The sequence below is a fragment of the Uloborus diversus genome, chromosome 3 (genome assembly GCF_026930045.1).
Source record: "Uloborus diversus isolate 005 chromosome 3, Udiv.v.3.1, whole genome shotgun sequence".
Lineage (NCBI taxonomy): Eukaryota > Metazoa > Arthropoda > Arachnida > Araneae > Uloboridae > Uloborus > Uloborus diversus.
The window spans coordinates 188,748,921-188,763,688 of record NC_072733.1 but is presented as its reverse complement, the minus strand read 5'-3'; the positions used below and the strand labels follow the sequence as shown (position 1 = coordinate 188,763,688).

The window sequence follows — 14,768 nt, the reverse complement described above, 5'->3', positions numbered from 1 at the left end:
TCGCCGCCCCCCTGAAGTTGCCGCCCGGGGCAAAAACCGTGGATTCCCCCCCCCCCCGTAAATCCGGCTCTGTAGCGACGCAGGCGGAGAGAAGGGGAGAAGTCCCAGAAGTACGTCTCCGATGGCAGTGTTCGCCAATTCACTACAGACGGATTGGACAAGCTGCCATAGGCAGCGAGGTCGAATTCGCAGGCTGCAACAAAAGGGGCGAAGCCCCCGAACTACACCACCAAAGATGGTGTACACCAACCAGCCGCAATCGTTTTGCACAAGCTGCCGTAGGCGGCTAGTCTAGCCGCCCTGGCGATTAGTATTTGTTTAGCACCTGACATAATTAGATTCCTTTGAATTCGGAAAAATAGTTTTATAGCCGCTTAAAACTGGAGATTGGAAAGACACGTATATTTTTTGAAGTGCCCAATTTTCTGAATCAATGAGCATTAAAAAGAATGCTATACTAACATTTCAAAATAAAAACTAGTTGGTGATTTTTTTTCTTTTGAAATGTCAGTAGTGAAGTAGGGCGTGTGCAACCACAACATTGTACTTTTTGTAGCCCAAATTTAGCAATTTAAAAAGAGAGGGCTTCCTGCGTTATTTAGTTATATAAATACAACTGAAACCGTGCCGTAAGTGACATTCATATACATACAAAGACACAGCTACTTACCTGTACATTCAAACACTAGCGGGCGAAACTACCACACTGGAAACACACTCCAAGTGCACATACTCCTACAAGTACTGAGTGTGCACTTATAAAACGTTCGACACTAGTGTAAATGTGGCAAAGAGTAGAGAATGGATATTTGTATAAATTAGAGGCAGTTTAGCATCTGAAACATGACAAACGCATGCAAAAATGTAGACTGAGCGTTTCAGCATTGGTGACCGTATTTACATATTTATAGCACTCTTTTAAGGACAAAATTGATAAGCTTCAACGGGGTGAACTTGATTTTACCGTTATTGTTTTCCCTAAACGACAGCACAGATCTGCTTTTTTAAGAATGCAGACGAAGATTTGCTATTTAACCGAACAAATTCATTGAAAAATTATTTTTTTAAATTGTAATTGTTCAAAAAACAGTCTAAATGAGAATAGTTTATTTTTTGCAGCTAGCGGTAAAAAAATCACCAAAAAGATGTATTATTTTTGAAGTTTGACAATTATGAAGGAAGTGATGCACTTCTTGATTCAATGATAAACAATGGTGGCGATGCATTCTCAGAAATATACATACACTATAAAACTATATTATAAGCATACTTATTTTCATTTTTAATCTTAATTGTACCTGTCAATGTAATTTGAATAAATATAAATTACACGGGAAAGTTTTTTTACCGAAGATCTGCATTGCGACTCGCATGCAGCATGCGATGCTTCCAAGATATCAATCAAAAAATTTTAAAACGTGAAAAATATTTCGGACATGAGGCTCATGGGAATGAGGCTGATATTGTCAAAAAAAATCGTTTTTGGTGATTTTTTAAATGTTTTTGGGGGGAATGCCACCGTGAGTCTCCTAGCTTACTACAAAGTTTCATGCTTTTGAACCTTTTCACCTTTTAAGCTCCTCCGAAGAATGTTAAAATTTAATATAAGACTCTTTTAACCTCCAAATGAAACTGACGCCTATGAAGCTGTCATGACCTGAAAAAAGAAGAAGAAAGAAAAAGATGAAGAAAAACGGTGATCACATTTTGAGTATTCATTTTTCATAAGAATCAGCAAAATTGGTGTCAGAAGTATTTTGAGAGTTTTTGTTTTCTTTTTTGGCGCGTAGTGTGATTGGAATTCTTTAATTTTATTTAAGTTTTACTACCGACCTTCAAATCCATTTTCTGAACTTATTAGAGACTATCATCATAAGAGACTATGGTCTGTATTTTTTCCTATCAAAGAAAGGGGAGACCCCTAAATCCGTGGTAGGGGCAATGTCCCTTAAACTCTCCTCCTCATCAATAAATTTTGCTAATTGAATCCCCAGCACTAGCTTAGAACAATGCCTCCTCCTTTTTTTACATAGCTCCTACGGTCCTACGCCACTGTTCAGATTTGTTTTAAACCCAATTATTTCATCTTTATAGTTTCAGTGGATTAATTTGAAAGAGTCGAACTGCTCTTGAAAAGAATTAATTTGTTGGACATAAAATCTGAGCGAAATGACGTAGACAGAAGTCGCGCTCTCAAATCTGATCCAAAGATCCAATGCAATCGCAAGTGCCTTCCCATTGGTTAGAGATATTCCATGACGTCATGCACAGCGCAATTTTTCATAAATAGGAGGGAAAGAGAACTGTCGGTAGAGAGGCGCTTCATTCCGTTCGCTGTTGCTTTAATGTAGGATAGAAAGACTCGAGGTAAAAGCGAGTCACGTGCTGAGGAGTTGGAAGATTCATTCTCTCACGCAAAGAGAGATTAGAGAGAGCGCGCGTATTCTAACATCTTTTCTTTTCGCGTTTCAGTATTGTTAAATAGTTTTTCTTCTGAGGTGATCACAGCGAAAAGATTTTTTTAGATTGGAAATAGTGCCAAACTCGTGGTGAAACCTTGATAGTTTTGCTTTTGCATTATCGTCAACGTTGGCTCCACATGGAAGTAATAATTTGTTTAATATTGTAAAAAGTCTTAAATAACTTATAGTTATGAAGCTGCCTATTTTTTCTATAGAACATGATTTTAGTCTGAGCTCACTAGTTGACAGTCCAAAACGGGAACTAGAAACACCTTTAACTGACGGCATAGCTTGTTGCCAAGATCCAAGGAGCGTCAGCAGCCTAGTAGAAGAGCAAATCCACCAGCAGATGTCCAACAACCATCGGAGTGCAGCAGTTTCTGAGCAGTCTGTCCATTCTCAGCAATTACAATTCTCGAATTTGGACATGATGGTAGGCTCAGTGCCAGCTAGACGTGCAGTCATTCTTCCAGAAGGCACAACAGGATTTGCACCGGACTGTCATGGAATTCCTTCTTCCCCACCGGCTGTTGTGGCTGCAGTTCCCACAGATGGATATCCCGCCATGCAGCCAGATGGAAGGACTCATTCTTTGTTGGATGAAAGTATGCATATGCTGTTAGCAGGATCTCATCAGCCATTGGACTTGAGATCTGATGTAGACAGCTGGATCATCAGACATTCTGGACCATATGAAGACATGATAACTTCGATGGACCAGTCTCTTCAACAAACGCAGCCAAAAATACCAGGCTATAACACGGAATCGGGACCTACGTCGACATCATCAGGCTTTTTCTCAGAAGATTCTCTTGATGAGGTCCCGTCCCCGTCCTTCCGATCACATTCGTCGGAAAGAAACGATCAGCATCCCACCGATAATCTTCTCGACGACAGCTCTTTAATTCAACTTTCTGTCAGAGAACTCAACCGACGATTACATGGTTATCCACGCGATGTCATTCAGAGAATAAAGCAGAAACGTAGGACATTGAAGAATCGAGGTTACGCACAAAACTGTAGAACCAAAAGAATTGCCCTTAAATGTGAGCTGGAAAAAACCAATCGTTTTCTAAAAGCAGAGTTAGAAAAAGCATTGCAACAATCAGAAGCTGAAAGGCATGAAAAGGAAAGAGCCTACCAAGAAAGAGACTATTACAAACAGCAACTCTCGCTATCAAGAGCAAGAAGTTGCTCAGCATCTTTATCGAGTCTTTCATCCAGTAATAGAAGTAGCCCTGGTGCCCAAGATTTCTACTTATGACTTTCAGCTCGAGATCCCAAGGATCTGGCCACTCTCACAGGTAAGATGACATTCAAAGGTACTTTCCCTGTTTCTTTTTGCATTATTGTTAATGTATATTTGAAGCTTATGGCTGCAAAAGTAGGTACAGTATAACCCCGATTTATCAATTGTCAAGAGAAAGGAAAAAATTATCGTTAACTCAAAGCTATCGTTAAATCAAGAAGAATAGACATTCAATGCACTCAAACCGGGACCAGTTAAACCGGGTATCGTTAAATCGAAGTTATACTACACTCAAAAAAGAAAAAAAAATGAGGAAAAATTCACTTATCGTTGCAACAAAAAGATGTGAGGAACAATAACTTTCTCTGTTTTGTTTAAACCATGCAGGAAACAATTTTAAAACTTTTTCAGAACATCTGGTCTTTGGCCAACCTGAGTATTACAGTATCTGCTTAAAAAAAGGCATTTGTGAAAAAATTGGAGAGTCCTAACTTTGCAGCTACATACTTCATTTGAAAAATAGTATCCCGGGAATTTAAATTTATGCTTGAAAGTTTTATTGTTCAAAAGTATTTTAAAATAGTGTTAAATAGCTTATATTAAACAGATTTGTTTTTATATTTGTTTTAACTAAACATTTCATATTTACGTGAATTTGTGATAGAAATGAATTTTCGTTAACCTTCTAAAGAAGAAACGTGCATTCATATTATTTTGTTGATTACATTGTTCATGTAAATAATATTTTAGATTCATTTGAGAATAATTATTATTGAAACTTATTATTTGTTTATTGTTATTATTTACTTATTTATTTTTTACTAATATTTTGAAGAAATAATGATTCACTGATATTACATTTAAACATTCTCTAAATTTTCCACATTAATAAATTATTAACATTCATGAGATAATTTCATCATATGCAAACTTTAGTTTGAATTATCCGTAAAATATTATAAATATTATATTGAAACGTAGTTAAAAAATGAGAAAAATGATTTACTTGAAAGAAATAAACTTTCAAAACTGAGCTGTTTGAAGTTACAGCTGAAAAGGGTGAAAAATCAGATTTTACTTTTGTTGCATTCAATACAGCAGATTTTTTTCTCAGCTATATTTTAATTCTGAAATTTTACTGCTCATGTTATTCGCTCAATTTATCACATAAATAATAACATTGTTGAAAATGCATATTGCTTAAAGAAACTTACTTTAAATATTTTTAGTCCTTCTGAAATTATCTTTCAAAGATTTTTTCTTTCTTTCTTATTTATTGTTTTCAATTTAGGAAATTAAAACTTAGCAACTGACTGAACACTCGGCAAGTTCCTCTTTTTTTTTTTAACTACATCTCACAGGCTTGATCTTTCTTAGATTACGTCTCACAGGCTTTCAAAAAAAAAAAAAAAAAAGCTCCGTTGCATTCCTTAGAAATAAAGTTTACTTCTTCACAGTGGTGGCGATGGCGATTTGGGGATGGCAAGGGGGGCACCCCCCCCCTTTTTATGGTTCATTAATTTTATTTTCCAACGTAGAATCCAAAACTAGAAATTGTAAAAAAAGCAGAAGTGTCAAAACTTTCATAACTTAATTATTTGTTTTACTTTGTATATCTATTTACAAAACATCATTTAACATAAGCAGTAACTTTTAGTTTATGTATTTATTGTTTAGATATTAGTAAATCAATTGTTTTACTTAAACAAGCCATAACTTGCTTAGTGAAACTATATTGTAAGTCTAGTTCATGTCTAAGTGTTTCTTCGGGGAAAGTTATTGTGTACAATGAAACCTGTGTATAACGATACTGTCTATAACGATAACCTGTCTATAACAATTTTTTTTTTTTTGCCCCAGCAAAATGTCAGCATGAATAATCGTACTGTCTATAACGATAACCTGTCTATTACGATATTTTTTTAGGTCCCAACAGTATCGTTGTAGACATGTTTTACTGTACATAATTATCAAAATCTTAAGAAAAACTTGAATTAAGGTGTTAGATTTGCACCAATTACCACTCATATGCTCTCAAAACCAATTTTCGCAAAATTTTGTATACTTTTTTTTTCTTTTATCTTTTTTGCTGCCGCTAAAAATCTTATGGTTTTTAGTTTTTTTTTTTTTTTTGCCTCCCCCCCCCACCCCTTTTCTGTTCCAATCACTGCCTCTGCTTCTTCATGTTAATTTCAAAAGGCTCAACTAGTGAGACTATTGGCAGGCTCGTCATTTCAAACTTTCCCACGGGGGTTAATGAGCATGGTATCGAAAACAAATACTTACATATGTATAAATTCGTTAATTTCTCAAAACCAGGACTCCACTATTGGCTCCTCCTGATTACCCTAAATGACAGCCTTGTCCGATGGCGTAATTCCTCTGAAATTTTGTGACATTTCGGATTCTTCAGCAGTGAAGCTACATAAGTAGTAACCGGCTCAAAACCTTTGCAAGACATTTTAGATAACTGAAATACTTTTCAAGCAATATCGCGCGGTAGCATCACCACTTTTTTTAAACACATTTAACGGTTCTTGAAAAGAATGTATGCGACACACAGTTGTCAAAATCTTTAGCGATGAAACGTGAAGAAGGAAAATGTAATCGAAGTAAAACACTCATTAAGAGTTAAAAACAAAAGACACGTAAGCTGCGATGACGCATCGGTATCAATGAAAAAGAATTCTTATGGTTGACAAACTTTTGAAAGAAATAAACTAATTATATTACCTCTTTGAAAATTAAAAATCATTTGGACTTTCTTGAAATCAATACTAACAATTTCTGAGCATTTTTACCAATTAACTCACAATGCCTTATAATGATCACTTAAAATAATCAGACATCATTATTCAGTCAGGGGTGCCGCCTATCCCCCCCAGAATGAGAACCTCCCTCCAAATAAGACCAAAAACCTTGCCAAATTACCCTCCCCCCTCCCCTCTTCCAAACATTTCAATGGCCCCTTCTCACTGGTAATCCCTCCTGATTCAGTTTATTTGAGCCCACTGATAACTTGGAAAAACGTTCACGCACATTTTCTCTTGCATATGTTTTTTTTTTTTTTATTTGTATTGAGAAAGATTGTTCCGTATGCTCCGGGATTAATTTGCATGGGAGCTCACTGGAACTGAGCTCTGCACTTCTTTTTACTTTTATGCAAACTTCTACATATTAGAAGGAACGCTATTTAAGCAAGAAAATAAATTATGAAGACTATAATAGTCCTTCCGCACTTCTTTTTCTAGAAATTAAGCACCACGTATACTCCAGAAATATGTGTGTGCTATATTTCAAATTGATTTTAATGACGTTGGTTTTTTAACTTTTCAGTTCTTACTCTTATTTATCTGATTAATTCCTCACGTAGTATTAGTTATTAATTTCGATCACATGGTAATATATTTAGTATACTCTTATGTACAGACAAAAACTGCAACAAAAAATTTTAAAATCTTACAAGTCAGGAAAAAGTCTGAAGCCCCCGAACAATTATTTCTCAAAGTTTCTAAGAAAATTCAGTTTAACATGGCTTCTGAAAGAACAAGTCACCAAGGTTTTCTTTTTCGTCCCTAAGTTTACCTAATTTTCCCGGGATTTGTAGGACCCTGATCATGTGAAAAGTACATGGTTTATGAAGTATAAATAAGACAACAATATGAATATATTCTTGCGCGATCAAGATTTCACTTCAGTTCTATGATTTAGAAATTGTAAAATGTCTTGCGAAATTCAAACAGTTGTTGAAACAAGAGTAATTTTCATAAATTGTGATTAATATTCGCATGATTATTTTCTGCCGTTACGGATATTTTCTTAACTCATACTCCAGTCTAGCTGCATACCTCGAGAAATACCCCTACTTAATAAAAACTACAAATTGGGAACTGCGAGGTGAGTATACAGGATTTCTTTTGCGGGGGGGGGGGAGATATATTCCTCTCTAAAGCTCAGACATTTTTCCTTATCTGACCATGGAAAAAGACTAAAATTAACCATGCGTTTTTTTGTGTTTTTTTCTAACTATGTCTATGGGAACAGCTGCTCTAGCAGATTTTACTCAAAAACTAGAAATAGAGTTCAACATGATTTCAACAAAATAATTCTTCTTACTTAAGTAATTTGTTCGTATTTCGCATGCTATAATCGAATGATTTGATTTTTCAAAATCTTTTCTGGGATTTGATATCAACTATTCGATTTCCAATGACTCTTTCGAATGATCATTTATAGGGCTCGACCGATGGCATTTTTTGGCCGATGGGCCGATGCCGATTGTTGGCCGATTGTTCAAAGATGGCCGATGGCCGATTGTTTTCCTCCAAATGGCCGATTGCCGATGGCCGATGCCGTTGGCCGATGGCAAAAAAAAAATCAAACAGAAATAAATTGATAAGATTGTCAGGGATTTAAAGGATCATTGATTCATTTCACTTTACTCCCTTTCTACGAATAAAAAATTGTAATCAAAAAAAAAATCGGATTTCGACCTAAATTTCTATTTTACTGTCACCAAATTTATACTTCACAAGTTTTTTCGGCACATCTGTACATACATTTCGACCTAAATTTCTATTTTACTGTCACCAAATTTATACTTCACAAGTTTTTTTCGGCACATCTGTACATGCATATGTACCTAAGAACATATAGATAACCAAATATCCATTTTGAACGCCTCCTCAGTTAATTATCGCAAATTCTCTTGTGATGTATTCATGCGCGTAAACTTGCGTCACTCAAAAACGTTATGAAATAGTAAATTGAAAACTCATACGTACGTAGTATGATCTAAAAGTTCGAGGTCAAGTTGTATAAAACCTTACCCTGAATAGATTGAAAAGCGATAGCTTTGTGCAGGTAAATTGGATAAAAATGAAACAACGTTTAAAAGCACAAAAAGGATAAAAAGTTTATAAAAACGCAGACATGTTTCGGAGGCAATAGCCTCCTTCCTCAGTGCGAAATGTACATGCGGTTATCCTCTTCAGGTCATCGACAGGGCTTTTTGCAAACTTTCAACCCGGAATAAAACCTCCAACATACATAGTTTTTCTTCTACAGATTTTGTGGTTTTACCGTTTTATCCACACATTTCTTTTCGTATTTCTAGAATTCTCAGTAAATTTGACTTTCGCGTAATTTACAGACCCAAAAATAAACTTTCTTTTTCCAAACTGAAGGACCCAATCCAACCACTTGATCAGTGGGGCATATATCACATTCCTTGTCAATGTAATATCGGTTACGTGGGACAGACAAGGCGTTCACTTAAATTTCGTTTGAAAGAACATGAAAACCACGTTAAAAAACAGGAAGTGAACAAATCTTCAATTGCAAAACACTGTTGGGACACAAGGCACAATTTTCTCTTTTCGGAAGCCAAGATCATTTGCAGACCTACAACAGTTGGTGAATTAGATTTTCTGGAATCCTTTTACATTCATAAAAACTTAAATAATCTTTGCAATGAGTCTTTTGCTGTTCCGTATTTTTCTCCATTCTTATTCAATCTTACATGTTAGAATACGTCATATTTTGCCTCAGCACTCGCTGATAGCTGATTGGTCAATGTTTTTCCGGTTACTCAATTTAAACTCTGCCTTGACCTTGATTCATCCACATGTACATTTCGCAATTTAAAAAAAAAAAGTGCCACATGTACATTTCGCACTGAGGAAGGAGGCTCTTGCCTCCGAAACATGTCTGCGTTTTTATAAACTTTTTATCTTTTTTGTGCTTTTAAACGTTTTTACATTTTTATCCAACTTACCCTGAATAGTTCACATTACCGAAGCATATATCTATCTGCAAAATAGTCACCTTGAACGATTATGCACTTCTGCCAACGTTCGTATAGCTTTTAGAAGCACTCCTGGAAGACATTTTTCGCAAATTCCTGTAAGACCTCTTGCGCTGATGCTTTAACTTCATCGTGGGGAAGAAGGCGACTTTCATGTTGAGGATGCACGGTTCGATTGGTCAATACTCTGATATGACAAACAAATAACATAACGTTTCGTCGGACTTAGCTCCGTGTGACTTTTACCTGTTCCCAGCAAAAAAACATTTGCATAGACGCCGCTTTTTTCTATCAGGAGAAGATGAAGCTGCATCATAGAAGGTAGCGAAAAATGGCTTCCAGGAGTGTTTCCAAAAGTTATATGAACACTGGCAGAAGTACATAGTCCCTCAAGGCGATCTTTTGAGGGTGGATGTGCTTCGGTAACGTGAACTATTCTGGGTAAGATTTTATACAGCTTGTCCCCGAAATTTTGCATCGTACTACGTACAATTTGTATAGGGTGTAGTTATGCTTCTCCTTTTTTGACTGCTGTATGATGAAAGAGAAAGAACAATAGCCAAAAAAAGAATTAAGAAAAACAAAGAGACTGTTTAATAACCAATTGATTTGTTTGTTTTTTTTATTGAGCATATAACTAAGATTTCAGTAATGTAGTAATAATGTATGGATTTAGGTACACTAAACATAGTTTAAAAAAAATTAAATAACGTTGTTTAATAATTCAAAAAAAAAATTAAAAATAAAACTGTAAAACCGTCAACAAATTACGCAATTAAAGTGCAAAGATTGCACGTAGACATTTTTAGTCATCAAATTAAACAAAAAAGGTAACAGATAAATTACAATGTTAAATCAAAATAGTAATAATTTTATACTTATTTAAAATTTATGAATAGAAGAGTTTGCATTTTTCATAAAAGCTATAACAGTGACATACATTTTGCTGAAAAAAATATAGCCATGAAAAGAGCAAGGTTCTTAAAACGCAGGTACAATAAACAAACTCAATATTTACACCAAGTTAATAACTGAATACATATACTAACTACTTGATCTGATGTTTGCACACATAGTATTGAACAATTTGATTGTTTAATCTTTTATGAAGCTTTACAAACAAGTTCAAATTAAATTTTTTAATTTAACAATAATTTTCTGAAATTTGAAAAATTGCATAATAGAAAATCCCTGAAACTTTTCTATAAAAAACGAAAATAACTTATTCATTGATTTTATATAAATACATAAAAATAGTTACTTACAACAGAAAATAAAATCAATCGCTATTAATGATGCAAAAAAGATGGCAATTTACGAAATATAGTGAAACAAGTATGAGAAATACGCAAAATGACATTTCTTGACCAAAATAAATAATCGCTAAATATTTAAGAAATGCTTGAAACGACGAGGTAGGCTTAGGAGGGTCACCCTCTGATTTTGGAGTAAATCACACTTCGGCCCCAACCTCTGCCTCATTTTTTTAGTACACAAAACAGCTACCACCAACGCCTCGGAAGAGTTTCTGAATCTACTTCAGCACTTCTGAAAAGAAAAATTCAAAAGTCCCTTTGATTTCCGAATTATGTCACCATTCAAAACGTCTTTAATCAATTTCTTACATTAATGCCTTAAATTCTTTCTAAACAATAGATAAAGTTTGAAAAAAAATCTCCAATTTTATGAATGGTGTTAGTTTTAAACAACTCAGAAGTACAACTAGAGTTTAATTTCAGAAATTGAGGGAGTGGGAGGAGGGGCACGCAAGTGTTCTCGGAAGTTCAAAAAATAGTCGTAAAAATAGAGTTCAAAATAATCATAAACATTGAGCAGAAAACCCTTTCAAAACTTGCACCCGAGTTTGTTTTGACGTGCAATGGCGGATTTAAAATATAGCAAATGTTGCAAATGCGCGAGAGGCTCCATAACCATAGGACCACCGAAGGAGTTACAAAAATGCGAATGATAAATGTTTTACAACTTTTGTGATCCCCAAAATGTATTTCGACGGGCACCAAACTTGTAACTCCGCCGAAGCGATACAGAAAAGACTGCATTACCGTGATTCATATTACAAATATCGAAAAATTAAAAATTACCGTCGGTTCAACAGGAATCTAATAAAATGACACAAAAATCAGTTTCGCCATCTCATATTTGTTTCCATAGTCTCCAATTCGGCAATATATCACCAAATGATCGTCAGTCTGAGACGCTATATTAGTTTTGCATTGAAATAAGTAATTAATAGCCACAAAAAACGAGTAAACAGGATTTTTAGAACACCCGATCGAAAACAAAAAGGGAAGTGCACAACTGGAACGTCCGCAGACCCTACATACGAAACTTTAACTTTCTACAGATTATCATTTTTGAGTTATGACTTATGACAGATACATACGTACATCCTGCTGCAAGAAACAACGCAATAATTAACTTGTTAGGTACCTGAATGTAGTATTAAAAACTCTTCTAGGGATGACTAAAAATAGAAATTCATACTGAAATTTAAGTAAATAATTTTATATGAAAACAACAACTCCATTTACTTTGTATTAAAAAGTAAAACAGCAAAGGTCCTTTTTTTTTTCAAAAACATCGGCCAATTCCATCGGCTTTTCGATGTTTTTTAAGGCCGATGGGCCGATGTTTACCGCAAGTTAGCATCGGCCGCCGATGCCGATGCCGATGGCTAAATTGTTGAACCATCGGCGCCGATGCATCGGCCAGGCCGATGCATTGGTCGAGTCCTAATCATTTATCAAGTAATTCCTTTAAACAACTTTATGATCAAATAACCAGTTTTCTAGAGATTATTTAAAATGATTTTTTGATTAAATGATTCAACTGCCAAATGATTATTTGGAGAGATCAATTTCGAGCGATTCTTATGCTCAGATGTCTTCGAGATAGTTGAAAAAAATCTGCCTCTTGACTTAATAACTATTAATCGAATGATTATGATAAATTAATTAATCTCGTAATTGTATCAATACTTAAACAGTGCTAAAAAAGTCGCAGTGCTAAAGTCGTAGATGAAGTTTATAGTGAGGGGATTAAGGGTGTTTACAGTAAAATAGAAAAATATTTTTTTACTAATAAAAAATATTTGGCCGTCAGTAAGAGGTTAAACATTTCGTGTTAATCAAACGAATCGCATATTCTACGCGACTATCATACTATTTATTTATTTTATTCTTCCCTTAGAATCCGTCAGTTCAAATTGCTTTCTTCTTAATGATTATCTGTTTTCAATCTCTAAATTGATCGATTATTCGAACCACTCTAGAATCTATTTTTTACTCTTTCATCATTCGAAAGAATTAATCGCAAGCCATTCAGTGGAAAGAATCATTCAGTACATAATCTTTCAAATTTGAAGTCATTTTTTGACTGGTTATTTTATTATGAAATCGTTTAATTATGATCGAAAACTTAACCTAAAGTATTGCTCAATAACCAATCATTCAAAAGACTCACTCAATAGTTGTTCATTCGTGTATTAGACTCGTTCGATATCGGACGACCAGTCATTGAAATGATTTCAAAATTGAGGGATTAGTTAATGGATGATTCTTTCCACTGAAGGGCTTGCAATTAATTCTTTCGAATGATACAAGTGTTAAACGAGCCGATGTGTGCATCACATGACTTCCTTTTACTCCAATTTAATGTCATTTCCCCATTACTGGCAATTTTAATATGATTCAATAGTTTACTCTCTAAATATCACCAACAGTGGCCAAATTGAAACAGATTATTAAAAAAAAAGCGGAAAATTTGTCGCCAAGCTGGCGACAAACCTTGGCGACCAAAGACTGGCGATACATCGCGAAGTGTCCGCCAAATTATAACACCACTTGAGTTTACATCAAAATTAGCAATGATTTCTCCCCAAAAAGGGGCAAAAGACCCCTTTAGAAACACCCAAATGCAACCAAAAGGGGAGGTGCACAACTAGACCCCACTAGGAGTCGACGTACCGAATTTCAACTTTCTATGATTTACCGTTCTTGAGTTATGCGACATACATCCGCACATAAGCACATACGCAAATACATACGTCCATACAGACGTCACGAGAAAATTCGTTGTAATTAACTCGGGAATCGTCATTATGGATATTTCGCGTGTCTACACGTTCTTAGGCACTTATCCACGTGTGGTTGAGTCGGAAAAAAAATCTCAATATTTATTCGGGGTGAGTAAAATGGAAATTAAGGTCGATTTTTGAGTGAATATACTTTCGCGAATACAATACTTCCTTTTTTTGTAAAAGGAACTAAAAAATAGATTCTATAGTGGTTCTAATAATAGATCAATTTACAGATTTAAAAAAAAGATAAGAACTATACAAATTTCTCGTTAGTAACTATTATTAGCATAAGCCACCGCAGTGTTGGATATTTATTTGAAAGCATCCATCACTGCAGCATAACAGTTTTATATGTAGTACTTCGAAATCGTATATATTCTTCCCATTTCTGACGCAGTGGCTCAAAGTTACCCTAAATGGCATGATAGTCCAAAAACAGGCTAATGATTCATCTTAAATGGATTTAGTAATCATTATTTCTTAATTTTCGATAATTATACGCTATTTTACTTGTATTTTTTCCATTTTATACCAAATTACACAACGTGGGGCAGTTTAAAGTGGAGAAATTGTGTCTCAAAGTTATCCAGTGAATTTTGAAGCGTAATTACTCTGAACATCATGCCTCAAATAATGTCCAATATATACTACAGTTAAGAACATAATAATCATAAACTTCCGGCTGTACTTAGCTAAGTTTGCACATGAATTTGATGGATATTCATTGCTTGGTACCATCACGAAAGACGCTGTGCGGTGTATGGAAGAAAAAGAAGAAAGAAAAGCGAAGATAGAAAAATACGCGTTTAGATGTAAAAAAAAATATTCATGAAGACTTTATTTTTTGGACCGTGATGAGAACATAAAATTAACTTTTTTTTGAAAAATCACCAAATTTGTTCTGTAAAGTAACTTGTATTTACATAATTTAAATGCATGATCCTAAAATGTTTTTTTTTCTTCTTCTTTTTTTTTTTTAAGGAAAGTACTACGATTTTGATTTATTCGTCTTGCAGTTACTTGTAATTTCATAAAGTTAGTTTCGAAATGTAAATGAATTAATACATAAATTTCCTATTTTCTTTCTGTGATCATTACTTTAAAGTGTTTCATTTGCGAGTTTCACATAAATATGACATAAAATTGCAAAAT

The 14,768-nt window shown here is 34.6% G+C and overlaps 1 protein-coding gene across 1 annotated transcript; it reads left to right on the top strand.

The window, feature by feature from the left end:
- Positions 1–3,074: 3,074 nt before the first annotated feature.
- LOC129219397 (transcription factor MafF-like) lies at positions 3,075–4,033 on the top strand. The gene has a single exon (XM_054853787.1). The coding sequence runs from the start codon at positions 3,076–3,078 to the stop codon at positions 3,724–3,726; it is 651 nt and encodes a 216-aa protein (XP_054709762.1). The 5' UTR covers position 3,075; the 3' UTR covers positions 3,727–4,033.
- Positions 4,034–14,768: the final 10,735 nt, after the last annotated feature.